The sequence below is a fragment of the Chiloscyllium plagiosum genome, unplaced genomic scaffold (genome assembly GCF_037043375.1).
Source record: "Chiloscyllium plagiosum isolate Xiang-an unplaced genomic scaffold, Cpla_swu_hap1 HiC_scaffold_19, whole genome shotgun sequence".
NCBI lineage: Eukaryota > Metazoa > Chordata > Chondrichthyes > Orectolobiformes > Hemiscylliidae > Chiloscyllium > Chiloscyllium plagiosum.
Window position 1 is genome coordinate 51,901,723 of NW_028270157.1, and position 16,154 is coordinate 51,917,876.

Below are 16,154 nucleotides of genomic sequence, written 5' to 3' on the forward strand. Positions count from 1 at the left end.
GGCCAAAAAGGCTATTCTCACAGTGTACAAATTAGTGCCTGAGGCTTACAAAATCTTTAAAATATCCAGAAGCAGCTTGGGCAGACATGTATGGAATTTGAGAGGATAAGACAAAATCACTTTGACCATTGTATATGGGGATTAAAAGTAGTGGTTATATATGAAACGCTTGAGCAACTACTTCCTAGAAAAAAAATCTACAATGTCAATTCCTCCATTCATATAAATCCACATAGAAAACCAGAACATTGCTGCACCAAAACAGGTGAAATGGCCAATGACTACAAGCTGGTCTATCTAAATCCTTTATCTGTCATGACCTGAGGAAATAGGTCAGTAGTGAAAGGAAGGTATGATTAGATTACTTACAGTGTGGAAACAGGCCCTTCGGCCCAACAAGTTCACACCGACCCTCCGAAGAGCAACCCACCCAGACCCTTTCCCCTACATTTACCCCTTCACCTAACACTACGGGCAATTTAGCATGGCCAATTCACCTAACCTGCACATGTTTGGACTGTGGGAGTTTGCACGGGGAGAACGTGCAAACTCCACACAGACAGTTGCCTGAGGTGGGAATTGAACCCGGGTCTCTAGCACTGTGAGGCAGCAGTGCTAACCACTGTGCCATTGTGTATGTGCCCAAGAACAAGAGGTACAGCTGGGAGTGACTTAAGATCTTTTCAAAACAGAGTGCAAGTATGTGCAAAAGCCTAAGTGTTTCGATTGTCACAAGATGTCATTGTCACATCTTCATGCTGAATGTTGGATAAGTCCATGGAACCTATTGCTGTACACTGGCTTAACACAGGGAAAGAAGCTCTGATGTGAGTCCAATATATGCATTGTAGTTCTTTCTGCAATTGAGACTACGTATAAGCATTACTGAGTGCAAGAAATGCCTTCGAGTTACTGGGAGCTCTTGTTAAAAGGAAAACTATCTCCTCATCCTAAAATGAGGCAAGTAAATCTATAGTTATACTTAGAAATACAAGAACGATTGAAACTCTTCTACTGAGCTGGGAATATCCACCTGAGAGTGACATGAATATCAATTTTTTTTAGTAAACACCATTAATAGAGAGTATATAACAATGGTATTGGCTTCACCTAAAGTGTGACCTAATGTCTGAAGCAGTAACTAAAGAGGTTGTCCATAGTTTACTTGTGGATAGTGTTGACCTACTTCTGGGAATGATTTGGCAGGAAGTGAATGTTATCGTTTTCCCAGTAGTCATTGATAAAGTAAGTTGAGGAGACAGAGTAATTACCTTGTGTCGTGATCTGAGCAATGGCTAAACAATGTGCATCAGATGTCAAATTGGCATCACAGACTTATATTTTGTTAGCTAAAACCTTCTTTAGAGGTAATCTGAAGGAGGTTTTCAATAATTCCTCTCTGATCAAAACTGAGCAACTCAATCCAGAGTGCAATAAAATAACCCAATCAATTCAAAATGAAGTTAAAGTTAAGGGAGTTCTAGAATGCTACTACGTTAAAAAAAAAGACTCTGATAAGGAAGTGGAGATACCTGCACAGACCTGTGGAGAAAGAGTTGATGTTGGTTTTTCAGATGGGCAGTGTACCACACCAATATGGTCAGGATATATTCAGCCCATGAATTTCCTGTAGCAGGACGTGTAAAAATATGTTTGATCTGAATGTGTATAAGTCAACATTTTTCACTGGCTAGTGTTCACAAGTGCATGTTGCAGTACTATAAACTGCTTTTGTGTCACATTGGGGGAAACTGCAAGATGCAATCACACTTGATCTATTATTTTCTGTACCAGCTTTTGAGGAACCATAAAGTAGGCTGTAGTAAATTGTGTGGGACCCTTATCAAAACTGAAAATGGGACAGCAGTATATATTTACTGTTATGGATTTGGCTAATTAATTCCCAGATGCCATATACTTGAGAACAGTTACTGCACAGAGATGTTTAGAGTACAGAGGAGGCCATTCATTCCATTGTGATCATGTTAATCAATAAAGATCTGACCACACTAAATCCCATTTCCAAGCTTTTGGTCCATAGGCTCAGAAACTGCGACAATGCAAGAGAATATGTAAACATTGCTTAAATGTTAATGAGAGTTCCTGACTCAACCCTTCCAAACAGTGAGTTCCGGACTTCCACCACTCTGAGGCAAAACAATTCTCCTCCAATTGCCTCTTAGCTTTCTGCCTCTTACTGTAAATCTATGGTGCCTGGATATTAACGCCTCCACTAATGGAAGAAGTGCCGTCATATCCACCCTATGTATGCCCCATATAATCATATACAATTCCATTAAATCCTCTCTCAACCTTTGCTTCTCAAGGAAAACAACCCCAGCCTAGCCAATCTTCCCTCATAGTGCAGGAAGCATCCTGACAAATCTCCTCTACACTTTCTAGTGCAATTATATGTTTCAGATAATGCAGATACCAGAGCACCACACAAGTTCTGCTGTGATATAACCAGCATTTTATACAGCTCTGGCCTAACCTCCTTGCTCTAATGCTGATAATGGTAAGTATCCAATGTGCCCTTTTAACCACCTTATTCACCTGGCCTGCTTCGTTCAGAAATATGTGGATATGAAATCCAAAATCCCTCTGGTCTTCAGTACTTTTTTTGGGTCTGACCATTTGTAGTGTAATCCATTTTAAGATGGTAGTAGAGAAGTCAACTCATTTCTTCACTCAATATGGATTGCAAATGATGGACCAGTTGGATCAAGGTTTCAATTTAATTTCTAAAACTTTTAAGAAGTTATGAGTAGTCTGGACATGACATAGTTAAAATGACACAAGGAACTTTAGAAAGGTACCGTCAAACCCTCAGAATAATAATCAGGGCCCACTATCATGTGCAAACATGTGATTGGGACAAAGGAATGAAACTTCTTTTGTTTGCCACATGAGATTCACGTAATGAGTCAGCTGATTTTATTCCTTCACATTAGTTTGTGGTTTTGGGATAAGTGGTCTTATGAAACTAATCAAAGGAAGTTTTTTTTTAGGACAAAATGACAAATCCTTCATGTTAAACTGTGGTTCAATGTTCTAAGAATGGTTCATAGTATCCTGCAAAGTAGTCCATAAACACCTTAATGCATCACAACCATCCAACAATGGGCTAAGTATGCCAAATTCAGGACAATTCAACCAGGTTACTTATCTTATAAGGTGAACTATTGAAAGCACAGTTCGATGGTCTACGTAGACTAATCTAAAGGATTGGAAAAGTAATTTGTTTAATTAACAGCCCAGATTATCAGAACAAAAAGTTGTCACATATTGATATGTTGCAGTAATAACACTGTCAGGTATTTTTTAAAAAAATACCACTATCTGTCTCCCTCACCTTTTGTTTGAATTGTGCTTAACTGCTTTTGTACATAAGTTAATCAACTGGAAAACATGGGTGATTTGGTGATGAGGGGAAAATGTTTAGTTGGGTGTAACAGCACCTATGGATATAAAACAAGAGAAAAAATATCACTGTCGGGAACTGTTTTTGTAACACAGAGGTAGTGTTTCTGCCTCTACACCAGGAAACCTAGGCAAGTTCCACCTGCTCTGAAGATGTGTAGTAACATCTCTGACAAGTTTGATTAGAAAAAATCTAAGTCCTGCTAGCCCTTGTTTATATGGCTCTTGTGTTGCAATGGTAGTAGTTTGTAGACAAGCTGGAGACGTGAAGATTTGTTTGGTCCAGGTAATTGATTAGTCTATGGACTAATGACCAGATATCAATGACAAACACTTTTTGCAACTAGCAACTGTGAGATTTGCTCTCAGAAAGCTGAACAGTTTGGTACTGTGAAAAAGATAAGGAGAAGCCTTCAGACCACCTCCAGTTCAGCAACTCTCCATTCTCTGCAGTAAAAGTGACTTTAAGCCTGAAAAAAAAATTACTCCAGCAGTTGTTGTAATCTACAACTTTTAATTCATAAGTCAGAGACCATTTATAAATTAATTGCCTACCCTAAACTTCTTGCAAGCCAGTGGAAGCATTCAGAAAAATACAGAGAAGCAGCATTTTGAATGACACATGATCCACTGAACTGCCTCTCTATTAATACCCATTTATTCATTCCCCATATCCATTAATACCCATTTATAATTTTTAACTTGGTGTGTGAGATGGTGGGGCAGGAGGGGGTGGATGTTAATGGGGATCAGAGTTTTAAATAAAACCAGAAATTATTGCTGAAGAAACGCAACAGGTCTTCAGCATCTGTGGACAGAAAGGTATACTTTCATTTCATAAACTGTATGTTAACTAATTCTGTATTTTCATTGCACGCATTTTGGATATTGATGGATATTTTCTTTTTAATATAGAAAAAATACAATTGGTCATGTTTAGACTGGGGCAAAGTTTATTCTAATTTATGTTGTGGCCCATGGAATAATGGGACTAGAAGAAGACAGTACGTTCCTCCTGTCTCAGTTGTAATTGATAAACTTTAGGAAAGTATTATTCTGGTGGTGTATTGAAAATACAAATATTAGTTAATTTCTTTTTAAAAATCAGTTATTAAATATCTAAGAATATATTCAATGCATAATTTTAATGTAAAAAATTCCAGCTTCTGGAGGGTTGTACTTATGTGCTGGATTGCTTAGAACTCTGCTACCACTGTGGTGCATTCAGTATTGGAGTTCCTATTTTAATTTTCTATGTCCTTCTTGGAGCAATAATGAAATGTTAAAACCAACTGCTGTTCAGGCCAAAAAGCCCACAATCTCTTCATTGTCATTAATTTACAGCCAAACTCTTGAGTTCTCAGGTTTTAGGGGTGGCATGGTGACTAGCACTGCTGCCTCACAGCGCCAGGGACCAGAGTTCGATTCCTACCACAGGTGACTGTCTGAGTGGTGTTTGCAGATTCTCCCCATGTCTGCGTGGGTTTTCTCCCACAACCTCAAGATTTGCAGGTCAGGTGAATTGGCTGTGTTAAGTTGCCCATAGTGTTAGGTGCATTAGTCCAGGGAAAAATATAGGGAGTGGGTCTGGGTGAGTTACTCTGCGGAGGGTCGGTGTGGACTTGTTGGGCCTAAGGGCCTGATTCCATATTGTAGGGAATCTAATCTAATCTTTTCGACAAAACATTTTCTAGAGAAAGATGAATACATTTGAAATCTAGACAAATGGATTAAAACTAATTAAATCAAATAGCTACTGCTCCAGACATAAATCAGCTTTACTATTTCCAATGGGTAAGAAAGTTGATCTGAAAATAATACCTCAGACTAGTTAACATGATCTGGATTAGTAGCTTGGTAAGTGACTGCAGTGGCAGAAGTCTATCTTACAGATGAGACTTTAAATAGAGGCCCATTTGCTGGTGCAAAAGATCCCATGGGCCTATTTCAAAGAAGAACTGGGGAGTGATCCCCAGTATCCTCATCAATATTTATCCCTCTATAAACATCATTTAAAAATATTATCTGATCATTTCATCAGTGGCACTGGGAACTGATTGAGCGCATTCCTAGAGGCTACACTTATTTACTAGAATATATTTGTGACATCCAGTGCTCAAGTATTTCTTTGTAATGAACTGGTTTTATGCAGTCTACCTTTTAAAACAAAAACAATCAATAGGAATGACCACATTCTGAAAATGTTTGAAAAGGGCTGTGTATAATCACTGCATTGTTCTCAATGGAAAAATATGAAGAGTAAATGTTAGAAATAGCAATGGTACTATAAAACAGCTTTCAATATTTTGGCACAGCCAATCACTTTAATTATACAGCCACCTTCATATACATTTGATTTCACTGCATTTCATTAACAGTACTAAATGAGTAACTTAAGAAAAGCTCTCTGAGTGAATGATTGAATCAAAAACATTTTGGGAAAATAATTGCAGAATTCAGAGAACATAGCTTAGTTGGTTTCATTTATATGTACTGTACACAACTTTTGACAAATGATGGGACATCTGAGCACCAAATTGTTCTCAAGAACCCAAAATGAATTTCTCAATTCTGCTAAGACTTTTTGCAAAGTTTCTACACTCAAACTCCAGGTTTACAGAATGAGACAAAGTTCTGTTGCAGTTGTACATGGTATCAGAGGTAGGTTGTGAGAAATTTTGCAAGCATAGACATTTACAAGTCCATATATTCAACAAGTGCTTTGAAAATGTAAAACCTCAACATTTAAAGCAAAGCTCAGTGGCATTGAGAAAATTAACAACTTCCAATTTATCTTTGACTTTGTGGTTAAAACCAAATGAACGTGTTTCATTTTGTTAGGTAGCCAAAACAGTCAATTTCCTACCATTGTCAGATTTAGCATATATAAATTTTAATATTGAAATGTTAAATTTGTACCTGACATGTCATATAAACTTTTAACAGTACACCATGTATTCACAACTATATATTATTGGAGTTGGCCTAAAACTCTTCGCTGGCACAATGATCCAAGTTTTGAAGGCACTTGACTCCCAAGATCGAGGTAGCCAGTTCAAACACTTGGCAAGTTGTTTTTCAAACTCTTCTTTAGGCAAGTTTGATCATCATTGGGCAAGTCTGAGGCATTTCTTCTCAGAGATGAGGAAGAAACAGAACAAATAACCAAACTATCACTTAATGAGAGCTGATGGATTACCGCGGATAGTGATCTGTGGGTTCCGTTTACCTGTCTTTATCAGGAATCATGCAAGGTGGCATACAATACTATTAGGAATAACACATTTTAAACAATTTTATAATATAGTGTGCATGTATTAATTCAGTTTTAATACTGTGCTGATTGGAAATTTAAAACCAAAATGTATATACATAATTTTCTTCTGCCAGTTGATTGACAATATTAACAAGACCCTACAAATCATTTCAATTTAGCTATAAATTAAAAGTGTAATATCAAGATGCAGTCAATGTATACTAAAACGTTCAATTGCTAATATAGCTTAAGCAGGGTAGTGACCAGGTAACAAATACTGCAGAACAACATTTGAAACAAAAACAAGTCCTGCAATTACAGTTGCAGCCATTTAGAGGCATTGTCTGCAGTATGGAGCAAATGGATATCAAAATTCATAGCACTTACCAATAGCATAGATAATGTGGAACAAAAGGGAAAACTACATATGTGCATTTCTTAATTTTACTGGATGAAAATGAGGATGGTGATTATTGCAAGTGATCAGTGGAAAATTTGTTTTAAAATGCTCTTTTTGCTGTATGAAATAAAGTTAAAGCTAGCTGTATTTCTGTTCTTAATGGAGCGTATAAACATCACTACATAGTTCATCTACCTCTAACCTGAAATGTGGCTGACAAGTGATATTTTGATGAACCACAGTAATGGTCTCAAATAACATTTTTGCTCAGGGAGCAACCCTGATGGTTGCGAATTGTGGTGCAAAAATATAGTCAGAAGGCTCCAAATAGTGCGGAGCATGTTGGGGAATGCTGGAACATCTTACAATGTTAGAAATTCTTTAGAACAGCAGATAGGCATTGGCAGAAGATGTCATGATGGTTTTGGGAAACAAAGACCATGACAAATTCCTCAGTGCTTTCTGTTTAAAAAGGTAGTGTTATAGAGACTGAAATATTCATTTTAAGGGGGCACCAGTTACAAGGAAAAGTACTTGCAAACTATTTTATTTGCTTCACTAAATGACTTAGGAATCAGGAAAATTCCAGAAACTTATACAGATTTGGACTTTGTTAGTCATCCAACGGAGGAAGTTTTTACTTCTGTGATGTTGCAACTTGCATTATGACCTTTCAAGAATACACATCATATCCCTTCTATTAGACATTAACATAAAATGGTGTCATTTCAGAAGTAATATCTAGTTTGGTCATTGAATTCAATTTAGTTGCATCTTCAGAAAAAACAACTCCCTAAAACAAATCCAGCTCTACACACAAAAATACAAATGCAACACTGGAATTAAAGTTGAAGTATCCCTTCTGATCCTTTTACAATTCAGAACTTGGCACAGGGAGCAGGTACTAACTTACTACCTGATGACAGACCCACTGTTTTGTCGTTTCATGCAATGTAATTTCAGATACTTGCAATTCTTGCCACATGCTCTTAACATTTTACTATTTAAATGGAGTGATCAGTGGTCTAGGCAAATTTGCCAGTGATTTGATGCATGCTTGTAATATCAGCTTTTATAAATGAAGTCTGAAAATAATGCATGTTGCAGGATATGACAAATATTGTCATAAACCCATATTGAAATTCCATAACTAGAAATCCTGTTTCTTTCCGACATCATCTTTCATTATAGGTCAGTGAGAGTCTTGTGTTATGGTCTATTATAAAATACTTAAAACTGTCACTCAATTTCATAACTTCACTGTAAAAAGGTTGAGAATTTATACATATTTACATCAGAAAGGTGTTAGAGACAATATGGGTTATATTGTTTGCCATCATTTTACCCTCTGTATTAGTGTGTTACCATCTTTGTCTCTATTCTTTAGAGAAATTGAAATTGACATTTTGTATAGATATATCTTTTTGCTCCCTATATGAGATGAATGATTGCCTTGGTTAAAATTTCCTCTCATCTTACATGAAGTGACCCTCATGTCTCCATGTGCTATTCACAACAAGAAGCTGAGTAATTGTCCTACTTCTCGGACACTACCAATAGTGCTGAGAAACTGAATCAACAACAAAATGGCACCTGCGCTATACTCAATTCTCAGTTAACAGTTCATGCATCTGGGACAGGGGTTCACTTTCCTTAAATAATCTCTCAGGAATCAAATATTAACCTTCTCTTTACACTGTGTAATGATAGTACTTGCCATTCTGTAGTGCAGCAGTTATTGCGATTCCTGTCCACCACCTTCAATTATTTTACATTTCAAAACTAGTTAAACGTTTACCACCAGATGCACATAAATATCCACAAATTCTTTGAATTTGCTTAACTGCTACATTGATGAAGGCAATGAAGGGATACTCAGCTTTAAAAATAAATTATGTTAAATCTGCAATGTTATAACACAAAGGTCAATATCTTTTAGAAGACTGAGAAATAATGCCTAAGCACAGAGACCAATATTCTCTAAAATAGCTTAGATGAGTTTTTTTTTTGTTGAAAGCACATTTAAAACAAAATTGGGAGACACAGGTATCTGGGATATCAATCAGAACTTCAGATTTCATAAATATCAAATTTTGTATTGACAGTAATTAAACAGAGAAGAAATTCATAATGAGACCACCTCAATTTAAATCTGACTTAATTACCCTGGTATTTTGTGTTAGAAAGTTGATACTGGATAGTCCTTAGGGATTCATGGATGTTTGAGGGAGATCGATGAAAAGCTTCAAGTGTGACTGAACAAACAAACAGTTTGTGACTGCTGCAGAATTAGTTCAGGATGAAGACATCAACAGATACAGTGAATATATATTATTTCATTTGAAGGAATAATTTGACTTTTTGTTGCACATAAAGGATCGCTCATGCTTCAGGAATTGTCACTGAGTATGACCCTCCATGTCAGCTGTTAGTAGCTTGGTCTACCTCAGACTGGCTGCTCAGTCGCCAAGTAGAGGAGTCGTCACTACCAACATCATCATTGTCAGTTGGTATTTCTCCCTTTGCAGCCATGTTGATGATTCTCAGCCACTGTTGTTTCTGATCATTAGAGTCTGCAGCAAAAGTATGGATGAATCTCGACTGTTTAAGTCTAAACACATGAGACATGTCAACACCCTTTGGATTGTCTTCTATTGTGTAGCCAAGAAGAGGAATAGTGGCCAGTGCCTTCACATCCTAGAGAAAGTGTAAAGGTGTAAGTAATATCATGAAACGCAATTCTAAAAACAATATTTGACTAGTCAATAATTCAAAAACCATCAAGTTCCAGTGACTTGAATAGTTACATTTTGGAAAAATTGTTTAGAATTGCCAGAAATCACATTGTATCCTCTCAGATTTTGGAACTTAATGGCCTCATCCAGTATATGCCTGGTAACCAACATGGAGATCTGCCTAAGAATCAGGTTGAATGGGAACGCAGTGGTAGGTCAGTAATTCTGTTCCAAACATGACTTTAGTCCTGCTTCTGACCTGTTTTGAGGCAGCAATAGGGCAGTAGGAACACAAGGATCAACTGAAGAGTGTGTTTACAATCTCTCTGTGCATAACATTCACAGCAACCCCTTCCAAGTTTGAATACAATAAACTAGTATTCACTGGACTGAATTTTGATACCAACTTTTACAGCAATCCTCCATCTTTGCCCTTCATGTCATCTGTTGACTTACAACTGTTCGTTTACTTGCTTGTTACTGTCTGGTTAGATAACATCATGAAATGTCCAAATAAGCCAGAAGCTATTTGCTTTACAAAAACTATGATAGGAAAAAGTGAGGACTGCAGATGCTGGAGATCAGAGCTGAAAAATGTGTTGCTGGAAAAGCACAGCAGGTCAGGCAGCATCCAAGGAGCAGGAGAATCGACGTTTCGGGCATAAGCCCTTCCTGAAGAAAAACTATGATAGTAACAAGCAAAAATGAAATTTCAGTCAAGTAATGGCAACACAGGAAAAAAAGCAATATTTCTCACTTGTGTTCATCAGAATGCACCAGCCAATGTCTCACTGTCCCAAACTGTTTTGTACACCAGCACAGTGCTTACACCTGGTTGGTTATCTGTTGGAAGTCAAGTAATTCTAAGAATTTCTATTCTGTATTAATTCATCACCTTCTCAACTGAAACTTGCATTGAAAGCCCATTACAAAAAAAGCTTCAATGGAATTTTGATCACAACAGTGTGATATGAACATACGAATCGGCAAAAGGACATTCAGCCTGTTGAGCCTGCTCTGCCATTCAATAAGACCAAGCTCATCTGATTCTAACCTTTCATCCAGATCCCTGTCTTCCTTGGATGACATTTCACTCTCTTACTTAACATGAAGCTATCCATTCATCTCTGCCTTAAACACTCAAGGACCCTGCTTCCACTCCCTTTTCAGGAAGCGAGTTACAAAGATTCATGACCCTCAGAAAAATAATCTTGTCAATTTTAAATAGATGATCCCTAATTTTTAAACAATGTCCCTGAGTTCTAGACCCTCCCAAAACAGGAAACATTCTGTCCACATCCATCCTGTCAAGACCCCTCTGGTTCATTTATGTTTCAAATCAAGTCATCATTTACTCTTTTCAAATTAAGCAGCTACAAGCCAAGCCAGCTATCAATCTGGGGATGAACTCAGATTTCTCCAGTTTCCTCATTTCCCCTCCCCCCACCTTGTCTCAGTCAAATCCCTCAAACTCAGCACCGCCTTCCTAACCTGCAATCTTCTTCCTGACCTCTCCGCCCCCACCCCACTCCGGCCTATCACCCTCACCTTGACCTCCTTCCACCTATCGCATCTCCAACGCCCCTTCCCCAAGTCCCTACTCCCTACCTTTTATCGTGGCCTGCTGGACACACTTTCCTCATTCTTGAAGAAGGGCTTACGCTCGAAACGTCGATTCTCCTGTTCCTTGGATGCTGCCTGACCTGCTGTGCTTTTCCAGCAACACATTTTCAGCTCAGATATCAATCTAGTAAACTTCCTCTGAATTGCCTCCAATGTATTTACAACCTTCCTTAAGGTGACCATTACTATGCAATGTACTCAAGATGTTATCTTGTTCGTGCTCTTTGTAATTGAAGCATAACCTCCTTCATAATTACACAATGTATTACCTTCAGAATGTGAAAATACAATTTGGCCCATTTACTATTATGTTCAATGTACAGTTTTTCATTAATTTCAGTTTCAATTTCCAGCTGTTTCAACCACCTAGAATTTTCACATTTCAAAATACTATTTTGGATTAGAAAATAAATAGGCAATTGCTTTTTTTTCTGCCTTTATTTGCATGTTTGATATTTCTGGCTGTGTTGTTCTGTTTGTATAGCATTTCCATAAAAATTTACAGTGTAAACAGTGATCTTTGGGAGGTTTCTGAATGACTATCCTCTTAGTCACATTCTGATCTTTCCCAGTATTCTTTAAGCATTATCTTCCCTTTAAAACTCTACCTATAGTTCCAATAACAGTTTCTGCTTCAAAATTCATGCCCTAAGAAAGTGTATTTCCCCAATGATTCCATATGTTCTTTTGGCAATGGCCTTAAATTTAGAAACACAGAATTTGGGTCACATTGTACCTACTTTACAAAATGACTGACATGTACACAGTCAGCTGCAAGTATGCCGATCAACATGAACAAGAAAAATCCTTTACCCATGGGTGAAGCATTTGTCTCTGGAAATTAAAGGGAAAATATCTGCTCAAGATCCCTATTACCAACAGTGGTTTGCTTTGCGTAAGTCAGCACTGCTAGAGTTCCTATAGAATGCACCTGAACATGGAATCTGGAAAATCTGATTGCTCCTCTGACCCCACGCTGGGAGACTGAACCAACAATCCCAATTAACTGATGGCACTCCTAACTTATTCCTCATAACCACCACTTCCTATCCCAACTCATCATCTTGCCTGCCATTCCACTCCCTCCAAACCTAAATTGCTTTTATTACCTTTGCAGGACATCAAATCCATTGCTGTGTATTGGTTTCACAAGAAACCCTGTACAAAATATTCATTTATTTCTTATTCCAAGTGTCAGACAGTTGTCAGCACATATGCCTTTGAGTCAGAAGTGCAGCACTAAAAGTAGACTGCACAGTTGGGGGCGTTCTCCTTTGTACAAGTTATTAAACCAAGGACCAATCTGTCCTCTCAGACGGACATAAAAGATTCCATTGCACTTCTGAAGAAGAGCAAGGCAGTCATCCTCATGCCCTGGCCAGTATTTAAATTGATTTCACGAAAAACAGATCATCTAGTCATTTTCACACAGCTGTTCTGGGAATTTGCTGAATGCAGATTGCCTGTCACATTTCTTACATTATAAGAATAACTACACTTCAGAATAACTTCGCTGGCTATAAAGTGATTTGAGGCATTTGATAGTTGTGGAAACTCACTACATTTTATTCCCCAAGGAGAAACACAACATTGAGTTGCAACTGCAATTTAAGAAGTGTCTGCTTATTCTTACTTACTTCCTATTTAATCTCTCTCCCTTTTTAACTTAGTCATTTTTAATTCTGCTTTCCCATCTTACTTCTTTAATTTCCTGTGAAATATCTATCAGACTGGAACGGCAAGGGATATTCCCCTTCTTTTTAAGAAAACAAAATCTGATTGTTCCCCAGAAAACATGCTGTGGGTACCTCATTGTTGTGGATCTGCAGAATATTATGGTACACATCAGCATTAAGTGGATTTAAATCTCCAGGATAACTCAACCTCAGCTGTAAACACCTGCTTGTCTGGATGAAAAGGTACACAATTCTACAAGGGAGTAACTACATAAGAGACATTTCTAAACCTGTGGCTGAAAGACATCATATCATGAACAAGTCTAATCTTATTCCCTTGTAGTAAGCATCAGATCATTAGCAGGTACTTCTCTCTGCTGAGAAGTAATCTGCACTCATCATAGCAGGAATCCAACTTTATACAGTTATTAACATGATTTTTTTAAGGTTCAATTTTATTAATACCTGGGGAGCTCCATACATATAAAGAACCAATCCCTCATTCTTGGGCACCACACACCACACTTTCTGCCAAGGTTTAGTAGGTTTCTCTAGATAGTGAAGAAAGTCACAGATGATGCAATTTTCTGAGACCTCAGCAGCCTCAATCTGAAACAGATGAATGAGGGACAAAAATTAAAAAGTAAGAACAACTTTAATTCACTGCAGCCAAGAAAAAGAAATTACTTATCATTAATGAATGGCTACAATAGCACTGATGACTCAGCTTATTATAAACTTAATACCCCTCTATAGTAACAAAAGTGGTTAGGTGATTAGTTCAGTCTCCCAGTGCCTTAATGAACAAATTGTAAATACAAAGTTCAAATCTTACACTATTGATTGGTGAACGTATTTACAATTAATTAAATAAATCTAAAACGGGAAGCTGTCAATAACAGTGACCACAAAATTACCAGATTGCTGTAAAAAGGAACCTGGTTCATTAATGCTCTTTAAATCTGCCATTTTCACCTAATTTATCCTGCGACTCAAGACCCATAGCAATTTCGTTGATTCTCAACTGCCCCATTTAGCAAGCCACTCACTGTATTTAAGAAGGCACCTTACCACATCTTCAAGGGCAATTAAAGACAGAAATAATTGCCAACTTGCCAGCAATGCCCCTATCCTATGAGTGACATGAAGAAAATCTTGGACAATGCCTGCTTTGAAATGAACAGAATAACAAGATGTAATATCTACAAATTTGATTCATTTCATTGAAAGGCAGAATGGAACTGGCCTCATGGAGCTGAACTTTTCTTTAAAAAATATATAAACAACAGAAACCTGGTTGTATACACACATTATCACACTTAGGAAAAACAAGAACTCCTACCTCGAGAATTCCTTTCTTTTTTTTATCATCCTTCTCCTCACTGTCAGTTTGTCCTGTTATTATGATATAACAGTCTTTACATACTTTGCTGGGCTTGTTCCCATCATATGCTAGGTTTGCTTTATAATCAGAGCACTTCCAACATACAACCTATTAAAAAGAGGACGGTGCAATTGAAATTTACTTCACAGCTGAAAATGCAATCATTTGTGTCACCTTCTGTTCAACAAGTATCTTGAAGGTAACTGACAATACAAGCAGCAGGTTGTATTTATATAGCCCCTTTATTTTAGTTAAATATTGCAAAGCATTTCACAAAAACACAAAAAAATTGATGCTAAGCCATGTGAGATGTTATTTTGTCAACTATCCTAATATCAAGAATGTATAATTTTAAGAAAACAATAGTTGTTTTATTTTATATTTGCAATGTTGTTTCTCATTTGGCCTGCTATTTAACTGGCCACAAATTGATTGATAATCTGTGCAGCCCCTATTGATATTATGAGGTCATTGCTGCAGTGTGTTGAGCGGCCACCTCATACAGCAAAGTTTCATTAGATCCTTCTCTTCCACTGGTTTCTAACCACCATCATAGTTCATGAAGTAAGGGGTTGTGTACATTAAATTGATTGATTTCTAAGTTTCCAGGGTGAGAGGGCTGACATTCTATGAGGTGACATTCTGTCAAATGGGCCTATGTTCTAGTGTTTTTAGGAAATTGAGGGAACATTTCATTATAAGATCTAAGGCTAACAATTTGTGATTATCTATTTTTGGGTGTGGCCTTCCTGCACCCATTGTCATTAATACAGGGAGCATGCAAATTTAATGCTGCCCATTTTTTTTGTAGCATTCAAATGGTTCAAGTTGGGTCAAGGATTTTAGGTACCCAAGTTAGTGTGCCCTGATCCTCCCTGATTCAAGCAGACCATCACTTCGCACCTTGTAAAGGGCAACTGAATTCAGTCAAAGGCTGTTGCAGCAAGTGACAATACAGGCAGTCAGCAGCATTCACAGCTACATAAAACAGAACAGTGAGAGCGAGAGAGAGAGACATGGATAAATGGATGACCTGTTTTTGCAGGAGACCAGCAGGCTCTCTGAAGGGAATGGAAATATGTAGTCAGGGAGTCAAATGAAGGAATCCTGTCAAAGAAGCTAACAGTACTATAGAAAAGTTTAATGGTCTGACAAAGATATTCGAGTTTAATGAATTCATCTTCAAAGCACTTCATACCCACTGCAGCATGAATCAACATACCCTGACACGCTGAAATTATATTAAACATCCAGATATTTAATTCTACAAATACTAACTGCAACATAGCCTTTATGTTCAGTTATTGCTAAGAATATGAGAAAAAAGATGCAAATGAATTCTGTTACAAAAGGACTCAGAAAAGTTCTTCACTGGGCTAGGATTGGGTCAGTAATGACAGCCATGCACAGAGATACAGAGTACACTAGTTGACCTGCCAGAAAACATCATGTCATTGTCAAGAAGCATGGGAGGAGTCTGGCTCAAACACTACAAAAGAGTACTGTACAGAGTTCTCCTTTTGGCAGCTTCTGCGCTGTTCTCTCATCATGTTATCTATCTAGAAATGTAGCTTTTATATCCATTGCAGTCTTTGAGAGAACATGCCACCAAACCTTATGTCCTATCTGTGAACATACTGCAGTATCCTATAACTTA

The 16,154-nt window shown here is 37.5% G+C and overlaps 1 protein-coding gene across 11 annotated transcripts in view; it reads right to left on the bottom strand.

Annotated features, from left to right (window-relative positions):
• Positions 1-5,715: 5,715 nt before the first annotated feature.
• The window catches only part of LOC122559567 (FYVE, RhoGEF and PH domain-containing protein 4), a 256,121-nt gene continuing 245,682 nt past the window's right edge, over positions 5,716-16,154 (bottom strand). For all 11 annotated transcript variants that reach the window (XM_043709240.2, XM_087997368.1, XM_087997366.1 and 8 more), the window contains 3 exons: positions 14,456-14,605; positions 13,579-13,722; positions 5,716-9,776 (listed from right to left, as the gene is read on the bottom strand). In XM_043709240.2, coding sequence (XP_043565175.2) covers positions 9,501-9,776; positions 13,579-13,722; positions 14,456-14,605 — 570 coding nt within the window. In that variant the 3' untranslated portion in view covers positions 5,716-9,500. The remainder of the gene's footprint in view (positions 9,777-13,578; positions 13,723-14,455; positions 14,606-16,154) is intronic.